The sequence below is a fragment of the Primulina tabacum genome, chromosome 3, assembly GCF_025594145.1.
Source record: "Primulina tabacum isolate GXHZ01 chromosome 3, ASM2559414v2, whole genome shotgun sequence".
NCBI lineage: Eukaryota > Viridiplantae > Streptophyta > Magnoliopsida > Lamiales > Gesneriaceae > Primulina > Primulina tabacum.
This window is the reverse complement of record NC_134552.1, coordinates 50,036,218-50,059,468: the sequence shown is the minus strand read 5'-3', so window position 1 is coordinate 50,059,468 and position 23,251 is coordinate 50,036,218. Positions and strand designations below refer to the sequence as shown.

Below are 23,251 nucleotides of genomic sequence, written 5' to 3'. Positions count from 1 at the left end.
TGCAGCGCTTGTTGTGGCGCTGCGGCTCTGAGTCTTTTGCTGTTTTACGCTCAAAAACGTCTATGATTGCTCTAACCCATCCCATAGTTGTATATCCCCTGCACTACACAAAACAACAAAAACCAAGCATAAATCTGCTCGAAACCAGCATAGATCTAATGGATTAACATATAAATTAAGTGCAAATCTTGCACTTATCACAATGAAGAAGTGCTAAATCATTTACCTATAACAACGTCTGGAACTTAGTTTCAAGACCAGTTTCTAAAAGCATTATAGACAGAAACAAACTGAACGAAGATGGTTCGTTGTGCGCAACAAAGCAAGACTGGTAGCACAAGGATATAGGCAAGCAGAATGTTCCTTGCCTATGCATCTTTCGAGAACTTTAAAGTCTACCAGATGGACGTGAAGAGTGCATTTCAGAATGGTCAGTTGCAGAAAGAAGTATATGTTGAACAACCACCTGGTTTTGTTAATCACTCTCTTCCTGATCATGTCTATCATTTGAATAAAGCCTTATATGGTCTCAAACAAGCTCCAAAAGCTTGGTATGAAACTCTTTCAAAATTACTAACTCGTGATTTTAATGTTGGATCAGTTGTCAAGACTCTGTTCAAATTTACTAAGAATGATCACATTTTACTTGTGTAAATATATGTTGATGATATTATTTTTGGGTTAACTAACCCCAAATTATGTGAGAAATTTGCTAAGTTAATGCAGGAAAAATTCAAGATGGGTATGATGGGTGAACTGACATTTTTCCTCGGTCTGCAAGTGAAGCGACTGGAGGGTAGTATCTTTATCAGTCAGACCAAATGTACAAAGGAATTGCTTAAGAAATTTGGCATGAAAACATGTTCAGCTGCAAGTATTCACATGAGTTCATCAATCAAAATGGACAATGATCAAGGGGGAATATCAATTGAGACGACACTTTACAGAGATTTAATAGGTTCATTATTGTACATAACTGCTAGTAGTCCTGATATTGTGTTTGCTGTTTGCATGTGTGCCAGATATCAGGCAGATCCTAAGCAATCGCATTTTTCGGCTGCCAAACGTATTTTAAAATATCTTAAAGGAACACAAAATGTGGGCTTCTGGTATGCTAAAGATTCTTCTTTCAATTTAGTTGGATATTCAGATGCAGATTATGCAGGATGTAAGCTAGATCGTAAGAGCACCAGTGAATCATGTCAGTTTCTAGGAGACAGACTGATCTCATGGTTCAGCAAGAAGCAAACATCCATAGCAACTTCCACAACTGAAGCAGAATACCTTGTTGCTGGAAGCTGCTGTGCACAACTGATCTGGATTCAGCAACAACAGAAGGACTATGGAATCATTGCAAAATAATCACCAATATACAAGTATGATTGCAATTACATAAAATCCAGTTCTTCACTCCAGGACCAAGCATATTGATGTTAGGCATAACTTCATTAGAGATCATGCTCTGAAGAAAGCTATCAGACTGGAGTACAACTGATCTGGATTCAGCAACAACGAAAGGACTATAGAATCATTGCAAAAGAATCACCAATATTTTGTGATAATACAAGCACGATTGCAATTACATACAATACATTTCTTAACTACAGGACCAAACATATTGATTTCAGACATCACTTCATCAGAGATCATGCTCTGAAGAAAGCTATCAGACTGGAGGAGTACATACCAACTGAACAACAAGCAGCTGACATCTTCACCAAACCATTACAAGAGACTAAGTTTTCTCATTTTCGCAATATTCTTAGTTTAATTGATCTGACTTAATTATATGATGTTATATCAACTGTTATTAATTCTTGTTCAGTTAAGTCAAAATTGATTTATCTTAATTTTTGATAATGATATGATGGTTGTTATACTTATTCAGTTAGTCAAATTAAGTTAATAACTGTTCAGTTAGTCATTGTCAGTTAGCTAATTATTTGTCAACTCATATCAGTCCATATGCAGATAAGGAAAGAACATTGAATCGAAACAACAAGTTTATTGATAAAATTTAAACCAGGTTACATGATTCATCTCTCTTTCAGCATCATCTTGCCAAAAGGACAACCAGTTAGTCAATTCATGACTGTTAATTCTCCTAAAGGCTTCTGAAAAAGAAATATTTTCCAGCACGTTCCATTCTTCATAAGCATCAGATGAATAAAAACATCATCAGTGACAAGTTCTGAAATATGGTTGACTTCAACACGCCTCTTATACTTTCTTGCAGTTGATCTCTGCTTGGCAGTAGCAACGAATTCATCACGATGAATCGTTTGGAGTTCATGAACTTTTGTCCAAGTGGACATTACCTTTGAAAAGACGAACTTTTCAAGAGCCTTCTTTAGTTTATCCAAACGGCGAGGAGTCAATGCAGGATGAGGGACGTTGGAACTACTTGAACTTTCCATCGGTGTTTAAATGTTATTATCAAATGACAATGGTCTTATTTATAGACAGCTCTTAAAGAGACAGGAGGAAGACGAAGAGACATCAGTTATCAGAATGGACTTAATTGATCCAGACTAAGTATCTCTTACCCTTTTTTTATTTATATGCATTTATTGAGGTGGAATATCGAATATAAACGGTTAACTGAGAAGACAATAGTCAGTTGGTCTTTAACTGAAATGATTCAGCTTATAACTGATCACTCAGTTGCTGACCTAACTGATCTTCTACAATAAGTTAACTGATAAATCGATAAATATTCTATAATAAGTGATGTGACTGATAATTACGCATTAAATGTACGTCTTTCAATGAATAGTGTTTTAAATCATGGCCCCACGTAGTCCACTTGAATTCTACACACGTTTTAATCACACGTACACACGTTTTATTTAATTTATCTTGGGCTGACACGTGTCCAAAAATTTGAACAGTCACATAAAAACATACTTATCCCCGCCTCATTTCAGTTCTTCTTCTTTTACGCGCATTTTACTCTCCAGAGCAAATCAACACTCTAAGCTTTTCTTCTCGCAGAAAATCAACTCTTCAGCAATGGCAAACCAAGTTCCCGCTTACTTGTTTAATGCTATGACTATTGATTTTGACTCAGTCCTGACTGTTCAGGACGAGGCTATTAAAAGTGTGTTTATCAAAATAGGAGCTGCTGATTGAAGACATTTCTGGGACTTTCTTCCCAAGAAATCTATCCTAAAGATATTCAAGATTTCTATGCCAACGACTTTATTTCTAATGACGGCAATATCACTACCATAGCCAAGATTGCTATGGCTATTGATTTTGACTCAGTCCTGACTGTTCGGTTGTTTGACAAACTAAGTGATTAATATATTGGACTAACTGATCAAGTAAATTGTAGTAACTGAACTACACAAATCAACTGACAGTTGCCTAACTGAATATTAATGCGCAGTTTATCGAAGGCAATTTAAACCAGCCGAACTGAACTATCGAAGACAACTGACTGATCAGTTGCAGTTGTGAACTTATCAGGTGATCATTCAGCTGTACACGTCATCAATTGAAAAGGACATTCAACCGACAACAGTACAAAGCAGACTGCAACTGGTAGTGGAACGCCGCATTTCAGAGCTTACAGTGTACGAATGTCAGAAGAATATTGACGTTGCAATCAACAGATATAATGATTCAAATTATACTTAAGGTTACCATTGAAGAGAAGCCCATAAATAGATGAGAAGAGCAGTTGAGCAAGTAAGCAATTGATCTATCTATTCTCAAGCTTGTTGTTACCCTACTGAATTCATAGCTCTTACTCAAAGAATCAAAAAGCTCACACTTATCTGATTTATTTGTAGCATTTGAGGCTACCTTTCGAGCTTACAAGCACAAATCGTTTTATTGTTTATTTGATCTTATCTAGATCAGTTGTGCTAAGTTCAGTCGAAGAATTGTGAGATATTTAGTAAACTAAGAGTTTCAGTTTTGGCAGTGTTAAGTCCAGACTGAAGTGGGTCTGTACAATCTTTGTATCGATCAAAGTCTTTTAGTGCATATCCTATCATTGTGATAGAAGTGGTGACGTAGGAGTTATTTCAATATCCGAACATCCATAAATCTTCGTGTTATTACTTCAGTTATTTATTATATCTTTCGATTAGTTTATTTCCGCAACTGTTATCAGTTAAACTGATTGTCATTGACTGACAAGATCCTAGTTTCAGTTTGTCACAGGACTGACACTTCATTCGAAAAGATTCTAAAATCGTGAGTGTTTATTCAACCCCCCTTCTAAACACTTCTCAACCAATCAACCGATCCTAAAAATTGTTAATCCTAACTAGGTAGAGCATGCATCCTAATCCTTCTATGTTCACCATTTCAAGAATTTGTTCTCACAACAAGCTTATATCCCATGCAATCAAGCGATAAATTAAAATCTGAAACATAAGGATTACCAGTAATCAACGTCGAACTGTCTTTGCCTCAGCATCCTCGGCATGCATCACATATGCTCGGCCAGTATTGGGGCCTTGTTCCTAGGGCATTCTGCTGCTTTATGCCCCACTTGTTCGCAAATGAAACATTTATAGGTCCCCTACATGCACTTGCCGAAATGGAACCTGCTACACTGTCTGCAAGGCTGTCTGTCCTCTTGCTTAGGCTCCCCTGGTGCCTGAGGAGGTCTCTGCTGCTGGGGCCTCCTAATCTGTCTCTGGGGCTTCTGCTTCCCCTGCTGCCTCGGTGGCCCTGTAAACTGCTTTTTTTGCCGCTGGGAACTGGACTGAGTCTGCTGTCTCTTCCATTGCATCTCCAAAATCAATGTCTCGCATCGCTTTGCTCCGCATGAAAAGCACAGACGGTGGCCTCGTCATAGCTCATACGTCTCATCAACATAACATCTCGGCGAGGGTGGGTCTCAGTTCGTCCATAAAATGCCTTAGCTGCTGAGCGGCATCTCTAGCGATAATGGGCACAAAATGGAAGCCATGTCAAACTTTCGGATAAACTCCGCCACAGATAAGTCCCCCTGTCGGAGACTCATGAACTCCCTCGTCAGACGGTACCTGATATCACCTGCAAAATACTTGCCGTAGAATATCTCTTTGAACCTATTCCAAGTGAGAGTAACCAAGTCCACGGCATGAGCGGTTCCCTCCCACCAAAGGGATGCATCATCCCTCAACATATATGCGGCGCACCTGACCTGGTCGCCATCTCTCATCTGCAGATACTCAAAATGCAGCTCTAGCGATCGAATCCATTCCTCTGCCAAGAATGGATATGTGGTACCCCTGAACTTCTTCGGGTTGAGCCGTCTAAACTGCTCAAAAATATCGGTCTGAGGTCTGGGAGCCTGCTGCACCTGATCCAATAACCTAGCCATACTCTCCAGTACACGGGTGACTGCATCCATCGTTGATGGTGGTGGAGGGCCTCTGCCGCCTCCAAGAATATTCGTCATGTCTATCAGTAATTGAGGCTCGTCTGGGAGGCATGATATCTGAATACAGTCCAAATTCTAAACGTAATCCATCATGCAATTTAATCTAGTTTTTAAAGCAGTAAATCCTTAAATCGTGAAAGCATTTAAACATGTACTGTAAATCACTATAAAACTTAAATCATACAATCATGCAGGTGATAGCAGTAATCATTTAAAACATTAAAGCTTACAGACTTGAGGTGTGAAGACTGAGCTGCAGTAGCTGGCGGTGGCACAACCCTATACAGGACCCTTGCTCTGATACCAATTGTGACGTCTATTAATTTGAAAATGCCGCTAATTTTTTTTGACAAGCTCAATTTTCGAAAATAAACATTTATATATTTTGCATGCATGCAACCCTACTGAAAATATGTCATTTAAAAATAATCGTACACAATCGACAAATAAAATACTGTAGTTTAAAAAAAATGTGCCAACTCGGCCCTTAACCATGCATGAACGAATTTAAAACATGTAAAATACTGAAATTCATCATAACAAAATCAACGTAACGAAATGTTCATTTCCCCTCAAACTCATAACAACGTGATGTGCGGAAAAGTGTGGTCCTCAGGTCGTGTGCGCACGTCCAGCACTGCCTACTCAGAGTTCGGTACCTCCAGTCTTCTCATCCAAATGCTCACCTGCATTACAAGCCTAGTGAGTCTAAAGACTCAACACATCTGTATCGTTAATATCAAATACAAATACATAGCACACAGCAGTGAAAAATACTGTAATCAACATACATTTCATGAACTTAAAATCATAAACGTAAACCTGTCATATAAAATTATAACGTGTCAAAACATGTCTCAACATATCATCATATACGTATACATTTTCTTTTAATTGAATTCAATTCCATTAGTTGTGACTTTCGTATCAGCTCCATCGTATCAGCTCTATTCGAAGGATCCATCTAATATAACTGCGGTACCCGGCGGCGGGGACATCAACGACAGCATCACCCGTCCACTGAGCCTTAGGCTAAGCTCATAATATATCATATAATCGTGTTAGTCACAACCAACTCCCATCATTCAAAACGTGTCATCATGTTCATCACTTAATAAAACGTGCATATACGTAAATTTTTCTTAAAACCAAGCATGCAACATATTTTTCATAATTACGTAAAAATCATATACATGATGCATAAATATTTAAAAACATGATAAACTTTTGCTCAGGACGATGCCAGGACTAAAAACTCACCTCAGGTGCAAAATGACAATTTTGCCCCTAGAAACCCAAAATGACCATTTTACCCCTGGACCTCTAAATTTCGATTCGAAGTTTACAAAACTCCTTCAAACATCCCAAAAAATATTTATAAGCATTCCTTAGATGTAAACTCGAGCCCGTTACAAAACCTAACCGATTCGTTTTAAAACTTGGACTGGGGTCCCGGTTTTAACCTGAATCGACCCGAAACTTAACCAATTTTTTCCCAACTCAACCCATGAATTAACTATACTAGACCAAACCATAAAACAATAATTCCAGACCACCTAAGACCTTCTATCAGACCCGAGAAGTTGCTGGAATTATTCTACTCAATCTAGTCGAAGCCTAGCCGTGACCCTAGCCCACATTCACCGACCCTACGCCAAAACCGTTGGGACCAGCCACAAACCAGACTCTCCTAGACCACCCTAGGACCCCTTTGGACCTACTGAACCCATGTCCACAGCTCCATATCAGCTGCATCATGCCAACAGCCGTGAATCATTCCAAACCCTCGCCTGCGACACTCTTTGGTTTTGTGACTCCAAACAAATCTTAAACCAAAACCGGAATTGTGCGACCACCCAGGCCATGATTCAGACCCACCAGGGTCTGTCCCCAGCTTGGAATAGTTCTTCACGCCACCAGCTACACGCACACACCCGAACTACCCAAATCGATCATACAACCACCATAAATCGCACGGCCCCCAACTTATCTCCACTATGTCTCGACACCAGAAACATGACACAAGCTTAATGCCTTGAGCAGCCCTTAGTATGAACCAAATACAGAAGCCCCTTTCAACCATACAAGAAAACGTGAGATGGAGTCAAAACGATGCAAGATTTTCATGTCAAACTCGTTCAAAAAAGTAAACATGATGTAGATCATAAAATTTCATACAAATACATCAAATTCAGCATAATTATGACGTATATGAGGAGAAAATAAAATACACGCGTGTCTTGATGATTTATAATCGAAAACTCGAAGAAATTCACGTCGGGGAGACATCGGAGGAGCGGGGAAAGACCTTGCTTGAAAGGTAAATGGAGGACCAAAATTTGCAGCAATGAAGCTGCTAGTTTTCACGTGAAAAGCTTCTGGTGTAGGGGGAGGGGATGGCCAAGGAGAGAGAATAGGGTTAGGGTTTGCTCTAAGTAGGTTTTAAATAAAAATACAAGCACTAATGTGCCTAATTTAATTATTAAAATGGTTTGAGGCTATTTCGCATAAAAACAAATCCATCAAGCCCAAAAATACTCTTGAAAAATATTTTGTTTAGATACGTTTATTAAAATATTGCCCGAACCCTCAAAAAGTCATCCGAATCGTTAAAATTTGCGTACCGATAAAAATTACGACCCAGCGACTAAAAATATCCACCAAGGCTCATTTTCGAAAAATACCCTTAAAAAACCTCGTAATAATTAATTAAAATTAATCATGTAACAAAAATATTTTTCCCTGATAAGTCCCAGTCTTCATTCCTCGATCGAGTGCGAAATGCATCTAGAAACTCTAATGCGTGAACTTTTAAAATATAGTGAAATTAATCCTAGCCAAAATAAATAAACACATGATTTAAATAAAACTATAGATTGCATGCATTCATGTTACGTAAATTTAAATTTCCGGACCTTACATATCCAACTCAAGAGGAACAATTTTGTTCCCACCAGTCCAACAGCAAGGGATGATTCGTATGTAATCTCTCAACTTGAACTAGATGCTCTATCACTCTCGTAGATTATCACTCTTAAGCACCAGGAACTTCAATTGCCTGCGAGCGGCGATAAGGGCAAGTTTGACAGTGAATTGAATCTTGATGAAGTGCTGGACCCTGAGCAAATCGCAGATCTCTCTACCACTCAGGTTCCACCAACTTCATCTACTGTTGTGCTCACCACTTCTTCTATTTTAGAGGTTCCGGTTGAAAACATTATGACCAATGATGCGGACAACATTCTATCAACCGTTGAAATCATTATGTCAAAGGATGATCCAATCACTGAGACGATCACTGCAAAAAATGCACTGGCTCCACGGACTCTTAGCAAGAGATTCATGTGGAAGACACACCCATTCAAGAGTCTGAATCAGATGTGCCTCCTCTCTCGGCGCATAGCGGTCTATCTGAAGTACCTCTGATTTCTGTCGCAGAAGTTGTGCAATCTCTTTCTGACTATGATCAGGGAACAATCCATATGGAGATCTCTTATCCTCCCAAGTCTGAATCTGCTGTTGATCCCGCTCAGGGTATTCCCCAATAACCGTCAATATCTTCACCTGGTGTACCTAATTGTTTCAGGAAACAGCCGCAATCTATCTTGTACAACAAGAACGCTTCAACCGCTTGTAGCATCTCAGAAGCTTGAAGAGTTTCAACCTTTAGAAGTTTTCCAACCGGATGCTTAAAGACTTCAACCGCTTCATTTAAGGAGCTATTTATTGAACACTTAATGAAAAACATTCTCTGACTGGCCCAGGCCATTCAATAGTTTTGCACTGCTACAAGTCAACCATATTTTGCTCCAGTCCAGATAAATATCTTCATTTATGTCACTATCTCAAAATGGAAAGATTATTCAATTATCCTACAAGTTTTGATGAGTTAACAGCTACTATAAAAAGGATATCCAACAGCAACTCTTCAAAAGAACGAGATTCAAAGTTGCACTAGCAAATAGAACATTAAATGTTTTCGCAGCTGATAGTGAGAGATCATTTCAACGCTATATGTTTACGTTACATATCGTTTGTCAATCGTTTGACTGATAGCCTATATAAATGAAGAGTTGAAGAATGCAAGCCCAGATCGCTGACTTTTGCACTCTACGACATACAAGCCTTTGAACCGCTATATCACTAAGACTGCACACTTGAAGATCTTGAGTACACTTAAAGTGTCATCCTTTATCGATCATTCAAGCACACACTCATCAGAAATCTATCTGATCATTCATGGATCAACCTCGTGCTACTCAAGAATACTGTTTCTTTATATCAGTAACCTTTGGCTTATTTGATTTACTGAGTGGTCTAGTGAACCGATGGTACTTAAATATCTAGAAGTGTAAAGTGATCACTGAGAGGTTCAACACAGGAAGTGTGACAAGTCCTGATTGGAGTGAGCTGTTGCAATTGTTTGTAAAACCAAAGTCTTTTAATATAATCCTTACTGAAAAGGAAGAAGGGATGATATATGATTTTTATCTCCAAACATCCATAAAATCATGTGTCTTTAATTTTTGTAATCTCTTACATTTTGAACCGTTTCTTGTTAACAAGCTAGCTAACCGGTTGTACCTATCATTAGATATTTTGAACCGTTTTCCGCACTTTTTAAGTGGCTCACTGTTTCTAACCATTCTAGAAAAGTTTCAACCACTTAAAAATGACTATAAACAAATTTATAGACGTCAATTTCTAAAAGAGTTTATTCATCCCCTGTAAAATCTTTTTCTATCATAAAAATACTCCTATTTTCACACACTCCATAAACTCTTAATGCATAATATTTTTAAATCAAAGGCAAAACTTAATTCAGAAAATTAAATCGGAGACTTGGGTAAACCCTTTTTGTTTCCGAACGTTTCGTTCTTAATTTTAACATCAAAATATACATATAATTTGTTTTATAATAATATATTAGATTTAGAAAATGTTGATTTGCCTAAAGTCTTACTTATATGTTTCCATGATATGTGATAAATTTATTTGTCTCGGTAAATAATTATTTACGAAAAATATTGAAAAATATGAAAAAAGACATTATATAATACATTGATATTTAAATCAATGATGTGAAAATTTACGATTTAAAACTTAAAACAAAGAAGTTGTAGAGAAACCAAAATTAGAGCTTATATTGTTTTTTTTGTCTCATATTCTTTTTTGAAAAATTCAATTTTTATTTGTTACATGATGTTGGAAAAATACGATTTTTTTTAAAATAGTTTACTATCCTTTTCAATTTTTTAATAAGTGATCACAAATGAACCATATTTTAATGTCTGAAAATAATGTCAATCGTTGACCAGTTCGAACCGCTGACCAGCTGACCAGTTTGAACCGTTGACCAACTGTTGACCAACCAGTTTAAGCTCGGGAAAAGGTCCAGCAAAGCTAATTTGACTGTTGCAATTTCAGAAACAATACAGAAATTTTTCAAACAGTCATATTATTTTGTCTAACGTATATATCATTGTTGGGACCTATAAATACAACATCTTGAAGATCAAACAAGAGCTTTGCAAGGGGATTAAAAGCATGAGCAATTAGCATGAAGAAATCTGCTAGTTGAGAGAACAAGCCCTTGTGTGAGGATACATTTGAGATGTACACTTTAAAGGATAAATTCCTCACACACAATCACTCACACATATACAAGAGAGTTGAACTTCAAAGTTTAGTTGAGCCAGTCTTTGCACAAAGACATTAAAGATTGTATTTGTAGTTTTGACATAAGAGACGTTAAACATTACGCGGATTGTAAGGTTGCGGCCTACAATCGAGAGTATGTTAGAAGTTTCAATTAGACAAGAGATAAGTCCTAAGTTGAAATGGGTTTCTACAAAGTGTTTGTATAAATCAATGTCTTCTAGTGGATCCTTCCCAAGGAGAAGAAGGGATGACGTAGGAGTTGTTAATCTCCGAACATACATAAACAAATTTGTGTCTATTTATTTATTGCATTTACTTATCATTTTCATTTTTTAAAGATGCATTGTTGAAGTATTTTATGTGTTCTTTAAATACCAAAATATTGCTTACCAAGTGTTTGAAAAAATGCTTCAACTAAAATATTTTTATTCATTCAACTTGAAAATATTTTAAATGATTTACAAAATCTTTAATCGGTTTCTACGAAGGATTCTTTCAAGTGTCTTCCGCTTGGTTTGAAAACCAAACTCGATTTAATTCATCGGTGTTCAAATTTTCAAGAACAAGCTATTGTAGCTTTTAAAATCAAAAATTTGAAAGAGTTCATTCACCTTCTCTAAACTCTTTTTCGATCCCAACAAATAAAAACTGATGTATTTTTAATTTCTAATTTAAAATTATTTTATTATTTATTTGAGAATAAAAAATATGGAGTATCCTACACATTTATATCTATTAGTTTTTAAAGTTTAGAGAATGAAAACTCATTTTATTAAATAACTCTTTTAATAAATTTTTTAACAAAATAAAATGACTTTATAACCACACATCGCTTGAATTGTGATGCTCATGTATTACTATTATTAAATATGATAAATGAATAATAACTATTTCACGAAAAAATCATGTGAGATAGTTTCACATATAATTTTTGTGAGATGAATATTTTATTTGGGTAACTTATGAAAAATAATATTTTTTATGATAAAAATATTAATTTTTATTGTAAATACGAATAACGTATCTCACGAATAAAGATTAATGTATCTCACGAATAAAGATTAATGAAAAGCGACCAACTCTAACTATTTTTGGTGTCTCAAAGCATACCAACTTTTTTTTTTTATCCAAAATACTCCTTCCCCGTAAATATCATTATTTTTTAAATAAAACAAAGAATAATAATTAGTGATTTTCTCAAAAATAAACAGAATAAATTAAATTTAAATAAAAATCACTATTTATATTTTAAATAAAATTTTAATTTACCTTAACCATAGAGTTAGAGATGCGTGCGAATTCGAAGTATATAATAAAATTTAAATTAGGTTTGGTGAAGGAGGAACCAAGAGTTTGGGCTTGTTCAAGAAGCCTCTTGAACAAATTGGACTCGCGAATCAAATTTCCATTTTCCCGAAATTTGTGCTGCTCCGATTTTTCTTCGATCCATGTCGGATTAGGGCTCCTCGGCTCCATGCGTTCTACTGATTAACGAAAGAAATTTATAAAGTATTGTTTTATGCTTATTTTAGCTTACTAGTGGTTAGGATTGAGATATTCTGTCGATTGATACTTAAATTTGTGTTGCAGGTGTACACACAATCATGGCTGAAGAAGAAAGCCAGAACGAAATGAAAGAGGAGGTTAAGGATGACGTAGGACAGGTTATTGGAGTCCTCATTCACAATTAGCTATAGTTGCTTAGTGTATATCGGGAATTGACTGTGCGTACTCTGTTAAGAATCAGGAGCTAATGTTCAATGTGGTTAATGTTGTTTTTGGCCTAAGAATGAATCATTTTACTTTCTTAGAAGCACGTTGATTTTCGGAAAAAATGGACTGTGAATGGCTAAAGTTATTATAATACTCTCAGGGTGAAAGTTTTCTCATTCCTTCCATAGTTGTAAATACTGAAAGTCTGAAACTGGATACTGTTTTTGTTTTCTGAGTAAATAGTTGGCGTATTATCTTTACTAGTGGTAGGAATTTGTGCGCCCCTTGACATCACATTGGTATCTAAGAGCTTTTTATGTCACAATTCTACTCGGGCTCGATTACAGTAGCGAAGAATCGAAAAAGATCTTACATGCTCTTTTGGGCATGCATGAATTTGAAATGTTGGGCAAGATTTCGTGTACAAAAATTATTTTATAACTTTCTGAGGCTTCAGTTTCCTCTCTGAACAATTTAGGGTTATAAACATTGTGAATCATTAGGACTTGTACACTCAAATTGAGCCAATAATTATTACATTTCAGAGAGTAGATATCAATTTTGCCTTGTAATAGTTGGGGCCAAAAGTATGAATTTGGCCATCACATTTTTCAGGGAGGTGGTTGTATTAGTGTAAATGGCATGGAAGAGCCAATTACAGGGCGTCTGCACCTCGATGATGGCTCTTACTCTTCATCCCATATGATCATAGTCCTTTAAATTTTCTATCGTATTAATGTTTATTAATGGCGTCATTATGTATGTGAGGTTTATGTCTAGTTTTCATTCACTTTACTTTATCAGTTATCTAATTTTTGTTTAATTAGATTATCTGTTTTCATTGTAGTTAATTGTCCAGTTATAATTTTGAAGTGGGTCTTGGTTTTATTTGGATGTTAAGCTAGTGAGATGGGCATCATCTCACGGAAGAAGTCTATTGTAGATTTTACTATTTTTCGACACAATATTCTTATGATTTTTTTAGAATCTTGATATGCTGTAAATCAGGTCTTCTTGATGCCAATGTAATTCAGTATAGACTATAGATTCATAATAACAATTTTTGGTCTTTGAGTGCCAGTATATTTCTAGGTTTAATGACTCTTTTGTTCCTTTTTCTGAATCTGACCGTAGTATAGTTTTTTTTTACAATTAAGTCTGGCGATTTGTCTTCCATCTTTACAATTAAGTCTGGGGATTTGTCTTCCATATATGGTACCAATATTCTTTTTCAAGAGCGCAAATATATGAAGAAATAGCCAAATGTCTAAATGGATAACTGGGCTGATAGATAACCTGTGTCATTGTGGAGTTGATTGAGACATTGACGTTTCCAAAATACAGTTGCTATAAGGAGTTTCCTCAACTCCCACTAATATGGCTATGATATTTATAACAGCTTAAATATATCCTTGGACAGGTTGATACTGCAATTCTTCAGCACCAGAATCAGAAATTTGTTCAGCAGTTGGAAGTACTGAAGGAGGAGTGGCATAGTCTTGATTTGCAGATTAAAGAGTTAAAAGACAAGCAAGCTTTTTATGATCAAATGTTGATAAAAGTGAACCAGCTCTGGAATGAGGTTACTCGCTGTTCGTGTTGTGTTTTTTACTTTTTTTTGTTGTTTTGTGTCGTGCATGATACTCTAGTTAGTCTAGTATTAACTCGGTGACTTGGTGTAGCTAGTTGATGATATCATATTACTTGCTGCACAAGCTGGGGCTGGTCAAAGTGCTTTACAAAGCTTGGAATATTTCGAATCTGTTCGTGGTAAAGTTTTAGTTTTAATGGCTCCTACTTTTACGAAAATATTTTGATACATGCTAGGTACTGATTTCATTTTAGGCACCATCCCATCTTGTCGTCCCGAGGATGTTTTTCTTTGTAGGCTGTTAGAAAGAGACGGTGTTCAAACCAATGGAAATGATGGCTCAATCGGTTTTACAAAAGAGGCTCTTCTATCCCGTCTCAATTCTACTCGGGGGTTGATGACATTGCTGGAAGACACTATTGATTGTCAAAGAGCTAAATTTGAAGACATTGCGCAAATATTTCTGGGAAAACCATCTGCTGAAGGTTGTTAGATTTCTTGACAAGGGAGACTGCTTATTCTTTATTCCATTTGCCAGTTTGGGCCTTTATAGATGTTCTTTAACTCTTGCGCATTCTGTAATTTGTTACTATCTGTTCAATAAATTTTATGGTTGGTCATTACAGATGCTGTTACCCAATTCCATAGGCTTGAAGATTTGATAGCAGTGGAAGGCAGTCACCTCTGTGAGGTGGTTGATGTTCTTCGCTCGAAACACAAACATTATGCTGATGAAATTCAAGGTTGCATTGAAAAACATTCAGTTGACCAGTCTGAGATAAAATGTCTTGCAGGTGATGAATTCTTTTTTACTTGTACACATCTACATAAGGCTGCAAAGATAATAAATTCTTTGATCTATAACTTGGGAGATTGATATGTGCATTTGTTGGATGTGGATACAATATCAAGTGTCTCATACTTGATTACTTCTGAATTCTCATTTTTAATTATGTTTGTAGGGGAGCTGGAAGAGAGCATGGCTGAACTTGAAGAAAGTAGAAGAAAACTTATCAATCTGAAAATGCAGAAAGATGGGGTCTCTGGAATGCAGGTTCCAATTCCTGTCCCTGTTCCTGTTCCTGTTCCAGTTCCAGTTCCAGTTCCGAATGCTGTAAACGGAACAATGTCTCCTGAAAAGCACTCTGACATGTCAAAGCGATTACGCGAGCTAAAAGAGAGTGTTGAGGAGATAAAGGTTTCTATTCTTTGACTTTATCTATCAATTCCTTGCTTTCTTTTATCATCTCACATATTTATATAATGGAAAAAGGTCCCGAATAATGTTAGTTGAAGTTGGATATGATGTAGGTGGTGGCAGAAGATCGCCTTTCTGAACTTCAAGATGCGCAGGAAGACAATTTAATTTTATCAAAGCAGTTACAGGATCTTCAGGTTGTAAAGCTAATTTTTTTCCTTACGGATCAATAAATGGGTAAATTACACTGACCTTGCTTGATGTTTGATATAATCACAGAAAGCCATTTGTGTTATGTAACCCCTATTCGAAATCCAACGGGTGGATTTTTAGTGAAAACGTCAATTAATTTTTTCCCTCGCATTTTTTCCTTTTTTCATCACTTTGCTTCCCCAACTTCTTGAACTCCCACTACGACACATTCCGCGTCTCTGTCACCACATTGGGCTCCAATGATAGTGGCAGCGCTGGTAGCGGCCGGCGGAGATTTTTAGGCTCGGATTGGTGTAGAGGGTGGTGGCAATTTGCTATTTGATGATGGGGATTTTTGGAAGGGGTAGGAGTTGGGGGTTTTTCACAGGTTTTGGGGAAATCTTTAATAATGTTTGTAAAGTTCAATCAGTGGTTGATAAGAACTTCATATTATTTTTAAAATTTATATATTTGGAAGCAGTAGTGATGATTTGAATTATTCTTTGTCTTGTAGAGAATTTATTTACAAATCATTGCTTTGGAAAAAGTTTCTTGATTATATATATATATATATTTATTAATTTTCTTTCAGAATTTAAAATAACTTAAGTTTTAAGTCAGTGTCTATGCACAACAATTGCACAATTTGTCGCAAACTAGTAATTTGGAATTCATAAAACTATTTTTGTTTTAAAATCAATGAACTTAAATTTGAACATGAAAACAAATGACCCAAAATTTAATTCTACATTTAAATATCTTTGACTTTACTGACAAGCAATTTTTTAAATAATTTTATCTTTACTTTATGATTTGCGATAAATGATTCAGCTCAGAGTTGGTGAGTATGTCTCTTTGATTGAGTACAAAGCTGAACCGGGATGTTCTCAATAATTTAATTTGTTCTGAAAAATGTAATTTATTTATATTAGTGATCTTTACAAATTCTATTGTTTATCATCGTGCTTTCAGAAAATGTCAACGGATTGGCAAAAATGCAGGTATCAAATTAGTGACAAATGCACTCTGGAGGATTGCAGTAATTATATATATTATCTATCAGGGGTAAATTAGTTCGCAATGGACAATCAATCAAATAGCCACATTTTGACTAGAGTGTATTTTATGAACATCATTTCAAATTATCTTGCATAGTCACTGTTTTTTAGTGGCAAATATAGTTAAGTGTTGATTTGAGAAGTTTTAGTGCAAGTTCCATGATTAGTCTCTCATCAGGGGTTATTGTTGTAATTTACCTTTTAAATTGTTGAGTTGAAATCTAAGTTGTGATGTTTGTTGTGTAGAATGAACTGAAGGAGGACAAATATTTGTATGTATCTCGTCCTTACTCGTTACTGAATGATCAGTTTCAGCACTGGAATTCTGAGGCAGAGCGTTATAAGACGATGACTGATTCTTTGCAAGTATGATATTTCATGTTACGTTTATATCTTAATTCTCAGAATTGTGGTTTCTCTAAAAACTACATTTTAGGCTGAAAGGCCTTTCATCATGCGAAGGGAGAAAGAATTGATTCTTAAAGCAGATTCTCTGGATGCTGTGAGGAATGCAATCGATATTTCTGAGACAAAGGTTGAAGAATTACAGAATCAACTGCAAAAGTGTGTCATTGAAAAGAATGAGATGGAGATGAAAATGGAAGAAGATATGCAAGATTCAGGTTGATAGGCTATGAATTTGAACTTGAATATTGCGACTGGTTGCAGTCTCAAATAATTCTTTTTCAGGTAGAAAAGATGTTAAAGAAGAGTTTCGGGTAATGTCATCAGCATTGTCGAAGGAAATGGGAATGATGGAAAGTCAGCTGAATAAGTGGACCAAAACAGCTGAAGAGGCCCTCACTTTGCGTGAGAAAGCTCAAACACTCGGTGCCTTGTTGGAATCAAAGGTTTTCACTGTTTGATTGTGTTTTCTGCATCAGAATTTATTTATGTTATTGAAGTTAAATGCGTTTACCATTGTTGTGAATAGCTGGTTTGCAAATTTAACATGTTATTTCAAGGTAGACTTCTTGAAGATCCCTACCTTAATCAGTACTCGTTGCTGTTGCCTTTATAACTCAATGTAGATTATCGAATAATCTTAATTCTTTGCCCTACGTGTCATCAATATTGGAAATAAAGTCTATACCTGAAGAAGGCAATTGACTAATGTAAGCTTTCATGCCCAATCAACTAGAAGATCTTAGACTTGTTGAATGTTGGACTAGAAATTCTTGTGGCTTTTTTCATTGGAAAAGACTCATTAAATTTATCTTGATAGCATGATCATTTCATTCCCTGTTACCTGATCTGATCTTTTAACAGCAGTCTCCTAATTCTTTTGATGTTGTAATGACATTATCAACTAATTGCAAAAGTCTCTTAGAGTATCTTTTAGATTCCTTCTGCTGCAAGAAATTTTTGTTCTTTGCATGTCAACTTTGTTTTGGGCTTATATGCTGTTAAATTCTTCATCAGTAATTGTTTTTGCTGATGAACAAATGAACAATTCTTAGTTGAGAGCACTTGTCCTTTCTGGCAGACTACTGAACTGAAGAATTTAGCTGATGAATGTGCCCAACAGATGGCGGAGATCAAATCTTTGCAGGAAACTGTATGGTCTTCTCCTCTGGTTATTATTATTTATATTCCAGAAAATGTAAAAGTAGATTATCATTTATCATAAAAATTGAAATTTGTAGACTCAGAAAATACAGAAGCAGAAGCAGGAGCTTGAAATTTTCTTGGATCTGCTAGGTCAGCAAATTTATGATAACAGGTACTACATGCACTTGACTGATGGTGAACGGGTTAGTTTTGGGAGAGCCTGTCATCAAGATAACCTCAGATACATATTGTCCACGTGCATATTCCTGATATTACACTTGGATGCTCACTTCTGAATTTTCGTCTATATGTCTTGACAATTTTCTCATATATTTCCTGAGGAAGAGACTTGGCAGAGATTAAGGAATCGAAGGATAGAGCATGCATACAAGCTGAAATTTTGAGGAATGCTCTAGATGAGCATGGGCTGGAATTAAGAGTGAAAGCGGCATATGAAGCTAAGGTTGCATGCCAGCAGAGGCTTTCTGCTGCAGAAGCTGAAATTGCAGAATTAAGGGCTGAGCTAGATGCTTCTGACAGGTTCGTTTCGTACTTGTCTCCCATGTTTATGCATTCATAATTGTGATTCTTCAGATTGGTAAAGTGATATTTCAAATCAGCAAAATCTTCAGACAATTCCTGAATTGTGGATTTGTTGTAGTTCTTCAGTGTGATTAATTGTGCCATACCTTTCGTTATTGCTTTGATATTTTTGCTCAGGAGTCTGCGTGTTGAATGAGATAAAAAATGGTTGTTCTTTTCTTCTTTCTATAATAATTTGTTTCTAGGCTGTCCAGTGGTGAAATACTTGAACTGCTCTAAGGTTGTGTACTCTGTCTTTCAGACATCAATTTTGCTGTTGCCAGAGCTAGGCTTTCATCCTGCCTTACCAGCATTTTCACAGTTCGTGTTTTTGATTGATTCTATCTTGTTTATGAAATAGAAAACAAGATGAAATGTAAATAGATTTACTTTTTCTTTGTCTGGGGTTGTATTTCTTGTAGAAAAATTCTATATTCTCTCTACAAAATTGGATTAAATTTTAAAAGGTAAAAACACTCTAATCAATTGAGTGAAATTAAAATAACACGAGAATGACGAATCAACAAAATCTTCAAATTGATTTCATGTCCATAAATGTTTCACTGATTGGTCGCCACTACTATTTCCTGTCTCATAATTGATGTTCCAATTTAAAACAGAAGAAAGCTCTCTGCATGGCTTTTGGATTTTTCTTTTAATTTTATTTCACTGAGCATGGGGCAGCTTAAATGGTATTTGCTTTGAATTTTGATTTAACTTTAGGTGGGATGTGTATAAGGTGCTTCAGATATTAAAGTTGAAGGGCAGCCACATATAATTCGTTTCTCGTCTGGCACCAATTCTGCTTAAAGAACCATTTTTTTAACTTTTTGTTTCTTCTGGAACAATGTTGAATACAGTTACTAGGACTCGTCCCTTGTCCTATGCGTTTAAATGGGAATCCAGTCTGCATATGAATCTTTTGCGTGAGGACAATTTTTTTATATTTTTAAATTTTTCATTGCTCTGTGCAACCTGATGGATTTCTTACTTATAGAATGTAATTCTCAAAGAAAGAAAGTTCCTTTACGACTTAATTAAGACTTGGTCACAATATAAGAATGTAATTTGTAATGTTGTGAATTGTGATGCAGCTCTTCCTTTAAATGTGGTGGACTTGTTTTTTTTATGCAAAACTCATTTATATGTATTTTATTCGGTAAGCATTGTACGTTCTGATGATTTAAGAAGAGGGGCTTGTATTGAGTTAAATGCGTAAATGACATAACAAAATATATTTCATTTTTGGACGGTAGATCAACGTGTAAAGTTTTCATTCTAATTGCTTTATATTCTGGTTGCTGAAAGTTCTAAATCTAATAATCGAGGGGTTTGCATGCAGAGATGTTTTAGAGCTCAAGGAAGCCATAAAGATCAAAGAAGGGGAGGCAGAGTCTTATATTACTGAAATTGAGGTGTTGATTTGTGGCTTCTTAGGGAACATATATGGCTTTTTTAATTCCGAATCCACTGAATGAATATTAGTCGAAGCATAAGAAATGCGAAGTTTATTACATATAAAAGCATTTGATCGATTTTTCCATCCCTTTTTTTCTAGCATCATTTGATGCCATTGATTACTCTACATTCTACATGCAGACTATTGGTCAAGCTTATGAAGACATGCAGACACAGAACCAGCGTCTATTGCAGCAAGTCACCGAGAGGGATGAATACAATATTAAGGTACTGGACATTTACCGTGCTCTTTTTGACGACTTTGTGCTACACATGATCTCTGCAACTAGTTTTATTATTTTTCGGTTTTTCATTTTACAGTTGGTTTCTGAAAGTGTGAAAGCGAAGCAATCACAAAGCTTATTACACTCGGCGAAGCAGGTGTTGGCAAAGCAACTTCAACAGCTTAATGGATCGCTTGAACCTCTAAAGTCCAGAATTGCTCATAGTGAGGAGAAGGTAGAACATAAAATCCCATGGTGAATCTTTTTATATTGGTGGTTCTCGGCAAATTTAATAAAAATTGTAATTTTGTATGTATTAAATTTTTATTTTAAGTGTAATTATGTTGGATTAATTTTTTCCTCGTCAAATTTTATGTTCATGTTGTTATTTCTTCTATTTTATTTTCTGAAAAATTAAGGATACTGAGGGGAGTATACTTTAGAGGAAATAATTAGTGTCTTTTAGCTACCAAAATTTGTTATTATAAATCTCTCTCTTGAATAATATAGTGTTTATTCAAGAACCTTGTCCAAACCTATGTCAATACCCGCAGGTTAAATTTCTCCATGTTGAAGCTTTGAGTTCCATTCAAGAAGACCGGCGCATGACTATAAATTTAGAATCTGCGAAGTGGGAATTAGCAGATGCTGAGAAGGAATTGAAGATGTTGAAATTTGCTCTGGCTTCATCCGAGAAGGATCACGAACAGCTCCAGCGTAAAGTGGATGAAATTCAAGTGGAACTAAATAATGAAAGGTGATCTCCTAACTCCTTGAACAATCTTTTCATTAAATGGGTTGATCCTATACTTAAGTTGTTTTAGAACCCATGATCATTGAGACATGATTTTAAATAACAGAAGCGAGCGAAAGAAGATAGATGAAGAACTGATGGAGTTGAATAGGACAGTTGATGAATTGACTTCTGAAACCGGGGAGGCTGCAATTCAGAAACTACAAGATGAGATCAAAGACTGCAAGGCTATCCTGAAGTGTGGGGTGTGTTTGGATCGCCCTAAAGAGGTATGTCTTGTAAGCCTATTCAAATTTGTATTCTGAAACGCCTGTTTTCTCATGCCAGACCAAAGTATGTACTGCCATCTTTTCAGGTTGTCATCTTGAAATGCTTCCATTTATTTTGCAACCAATGCATCCAAAGAAATCTTGAAATTCGGCATCGCAAGTGTCCTGGTTGTGGAACTGGATTTGGCCAAAACGACGTTCGATTTGTAAAAATTTAACTGAGCTCCCGTAGATTCTGTGAATTGTAGGTTAGCTTGCTAGATTAACGATCGATTCAAAGTGAATTGTTCCAAAACTTTGTGGCAAAGCCTTTTTGCATCAAAAGCTATTTTTTATTACATGTGCTGCCTGTACTCCCAGGGACAGATGGACACTTTGTATTAGGCCTATCCACAGTTTTATAACCGATGTTCTAGAATTGACTGTTCTGTTGAAAAATTGTGTTAGCATGCTAGGCACAAAATCGTGTCAAATATGTGAAATCTAACTTCTAAACAAACGATGTCAGCCTCGAACTTGTTATTTATAATTTCATCGGTAAGTGGTAAGTATCAACAACTGGAAACAAATCTAGAAAACAAAAAAAAAAAAGATTAAAAGAATATCCAAAATCAAAAACAAAACAAATTATGATATTACGAATCGACATTTTTACAAATAGAAATTGTCAATAAAGGCTGAAGGAAATTTAGATCATTGTAACGTCCGAAAATCAGTCTACGTAGAATATGTGCATGAAAATAATAAAATTGCTAAAATATTTTAATTAAATAATTTTGGATACATGACTGATATATTTTGAGTGAATAGTTGATTAATTGTGTCATTTTGTTCCATTGCATAATTTAAAGATTTTCGGTCAAATATAAGTGGTTGGCCGGGGTCGGAGGACCAGAGACGATTAAGGTGTTAAAGATTTAAAAGTTAACTTTTTTTAGTTAAGAAAAATATATTTTAAAGAATTTAAGAATTATTGCATTTTAAAGTCAAATTTAAATTAATTAATGGGAGCAAGAAAATTATGTATTTTATAAGGGATTTTTTTGAAAATAAATATTTTTAAACCTTTTAATTTGAGGTCTAATGATTTTATAAATTTTAATAGGCTTAATTTATTAATTAAAAACTAGGGTTAAGTAATTAAGAAATCTTTTTTTTTAAAAAAAATAAGTTAACCCGGCCGAAACAAGGAAAAGGAACAACGGTTGATTTTCTTTTGCAAGCCAAGAAATTTTGATTCTCCATCTTTTTTGATTTTCTTCCTCGTTCTTCCTTCCAACACGTTCACCCGACTCCTTTGCATCCCAAGGTGGGTTTTCGGTGGCCATTCTGACGAGAAAAAAAGGTAGAAATCGTTTTCTGTTCGTCATCGACGTTCCAACGCTTCGGTATTCGTATTTCGAGCGCTTTTAAACTCAAAGGCACATTCTAAGTCTTTCTTTTTGTGCTATTCAAATAATAATATATGTGTTTTATGTTTTGAAGCATGAAAATTATATTGATCAAATTATTTGACGATTGGATGAATATTTTTCAAAGTTTTGACGTTTTTACGCTCGTTTGAGTCATGTTATTAATTTTAAGGGATGCGCCGTCATTTAGAAACGTTAAAGG

General features: G+C 35.6%; 1 protein-coding gene across 4 annotated transcripts; it reads left to right on the top strand.

Annotated features, from left to right (window-relative positions):
- Window positions 1-12,359: 12,359 nt before the first annotated feature.
- LOC142541163 (E3 ubiquitin-protein ligase BRE1-like 2) lies at window positions 12,360-21,977 on the top strand. 4 transcript variants are annotated; one of them, XM_075647798.1, is made up of 20 exons: window positions 12,360-12,556; window positions 12,638-12,711; window positions 14,181-14,342; window positions 14,443-14,530; window positions 14,606-14,836; window positions 14,978-15,145; window positions 15,314-15,549; window positions 15,663-15,746; window positions 17,046-17,165; window positions 17,236-17,422; window positions 17,490-17,650; window positions 18,286-18,357; window positions 18,446-18,522; window positions 18,696-18,890; window positions 20,275-20,347; window positions 20,532-20,618; window positions 20,712-20,849; window positions 21,169-21,371; window positions 21,475-21,637; window positions 21,724-21,977. In XM_075647798.1, exons 2-20 carry the CDS (start codon window positions 12,652-12,654, stop codon window positions 21,853-21,855), a joined length of 2,637 nt encoding a protein of 878 aa, XP_075503913.1. In that variant the 5' UTR covers window positions 12,360-12,556; window positions 12,638-12,651; the 3' UTR covers window positions 21,856-21,977. The 4 variants fall into 4 exon arrangements, with proteins under 4 accessions (XP_075503913.1, XP_075503912.1, XP_075503915.1 ...); XM_075647797.1 differs by having other exon boundaries at window positions 14,181-14,352; window positions 14,447-14,530; XM_075647800.1 differs by lacking the exons at window positions 12,360-12,556; window positions 12,638-12,711 and having other exon boundaries at window positions 14,447-14,530.
- The last annotated feature ends 1,274 nt before the right edge of the window (window positions 21,978-23,251 follow it).

Excerpts from the sequence above, each read along its gene's own strand:
- LOC142541163 (XM_075647797.1), top strand. The coding sequence starts at position 12,652 with ATGGCTGAAGAAGAAAGCCAGAACGAAATGAAAGAGGAGGTTAAGGAT. Across the intron at positions 14,837-14,977 it reads GGGAAAACCATCTGCTGAAG|ATGCTGTTACCCAATTCCAT; the intron begins GTTGTTAGATTT and ends TGGTCATTACAG. Across the intron at positions 15,550-15,662 it reads AGAGTGTTGAGGAGATAAAG|GTGGTGGCAGAAGATCGCCT; the intron begins GTTTCTATTCTT and ends GATATGATGTAG.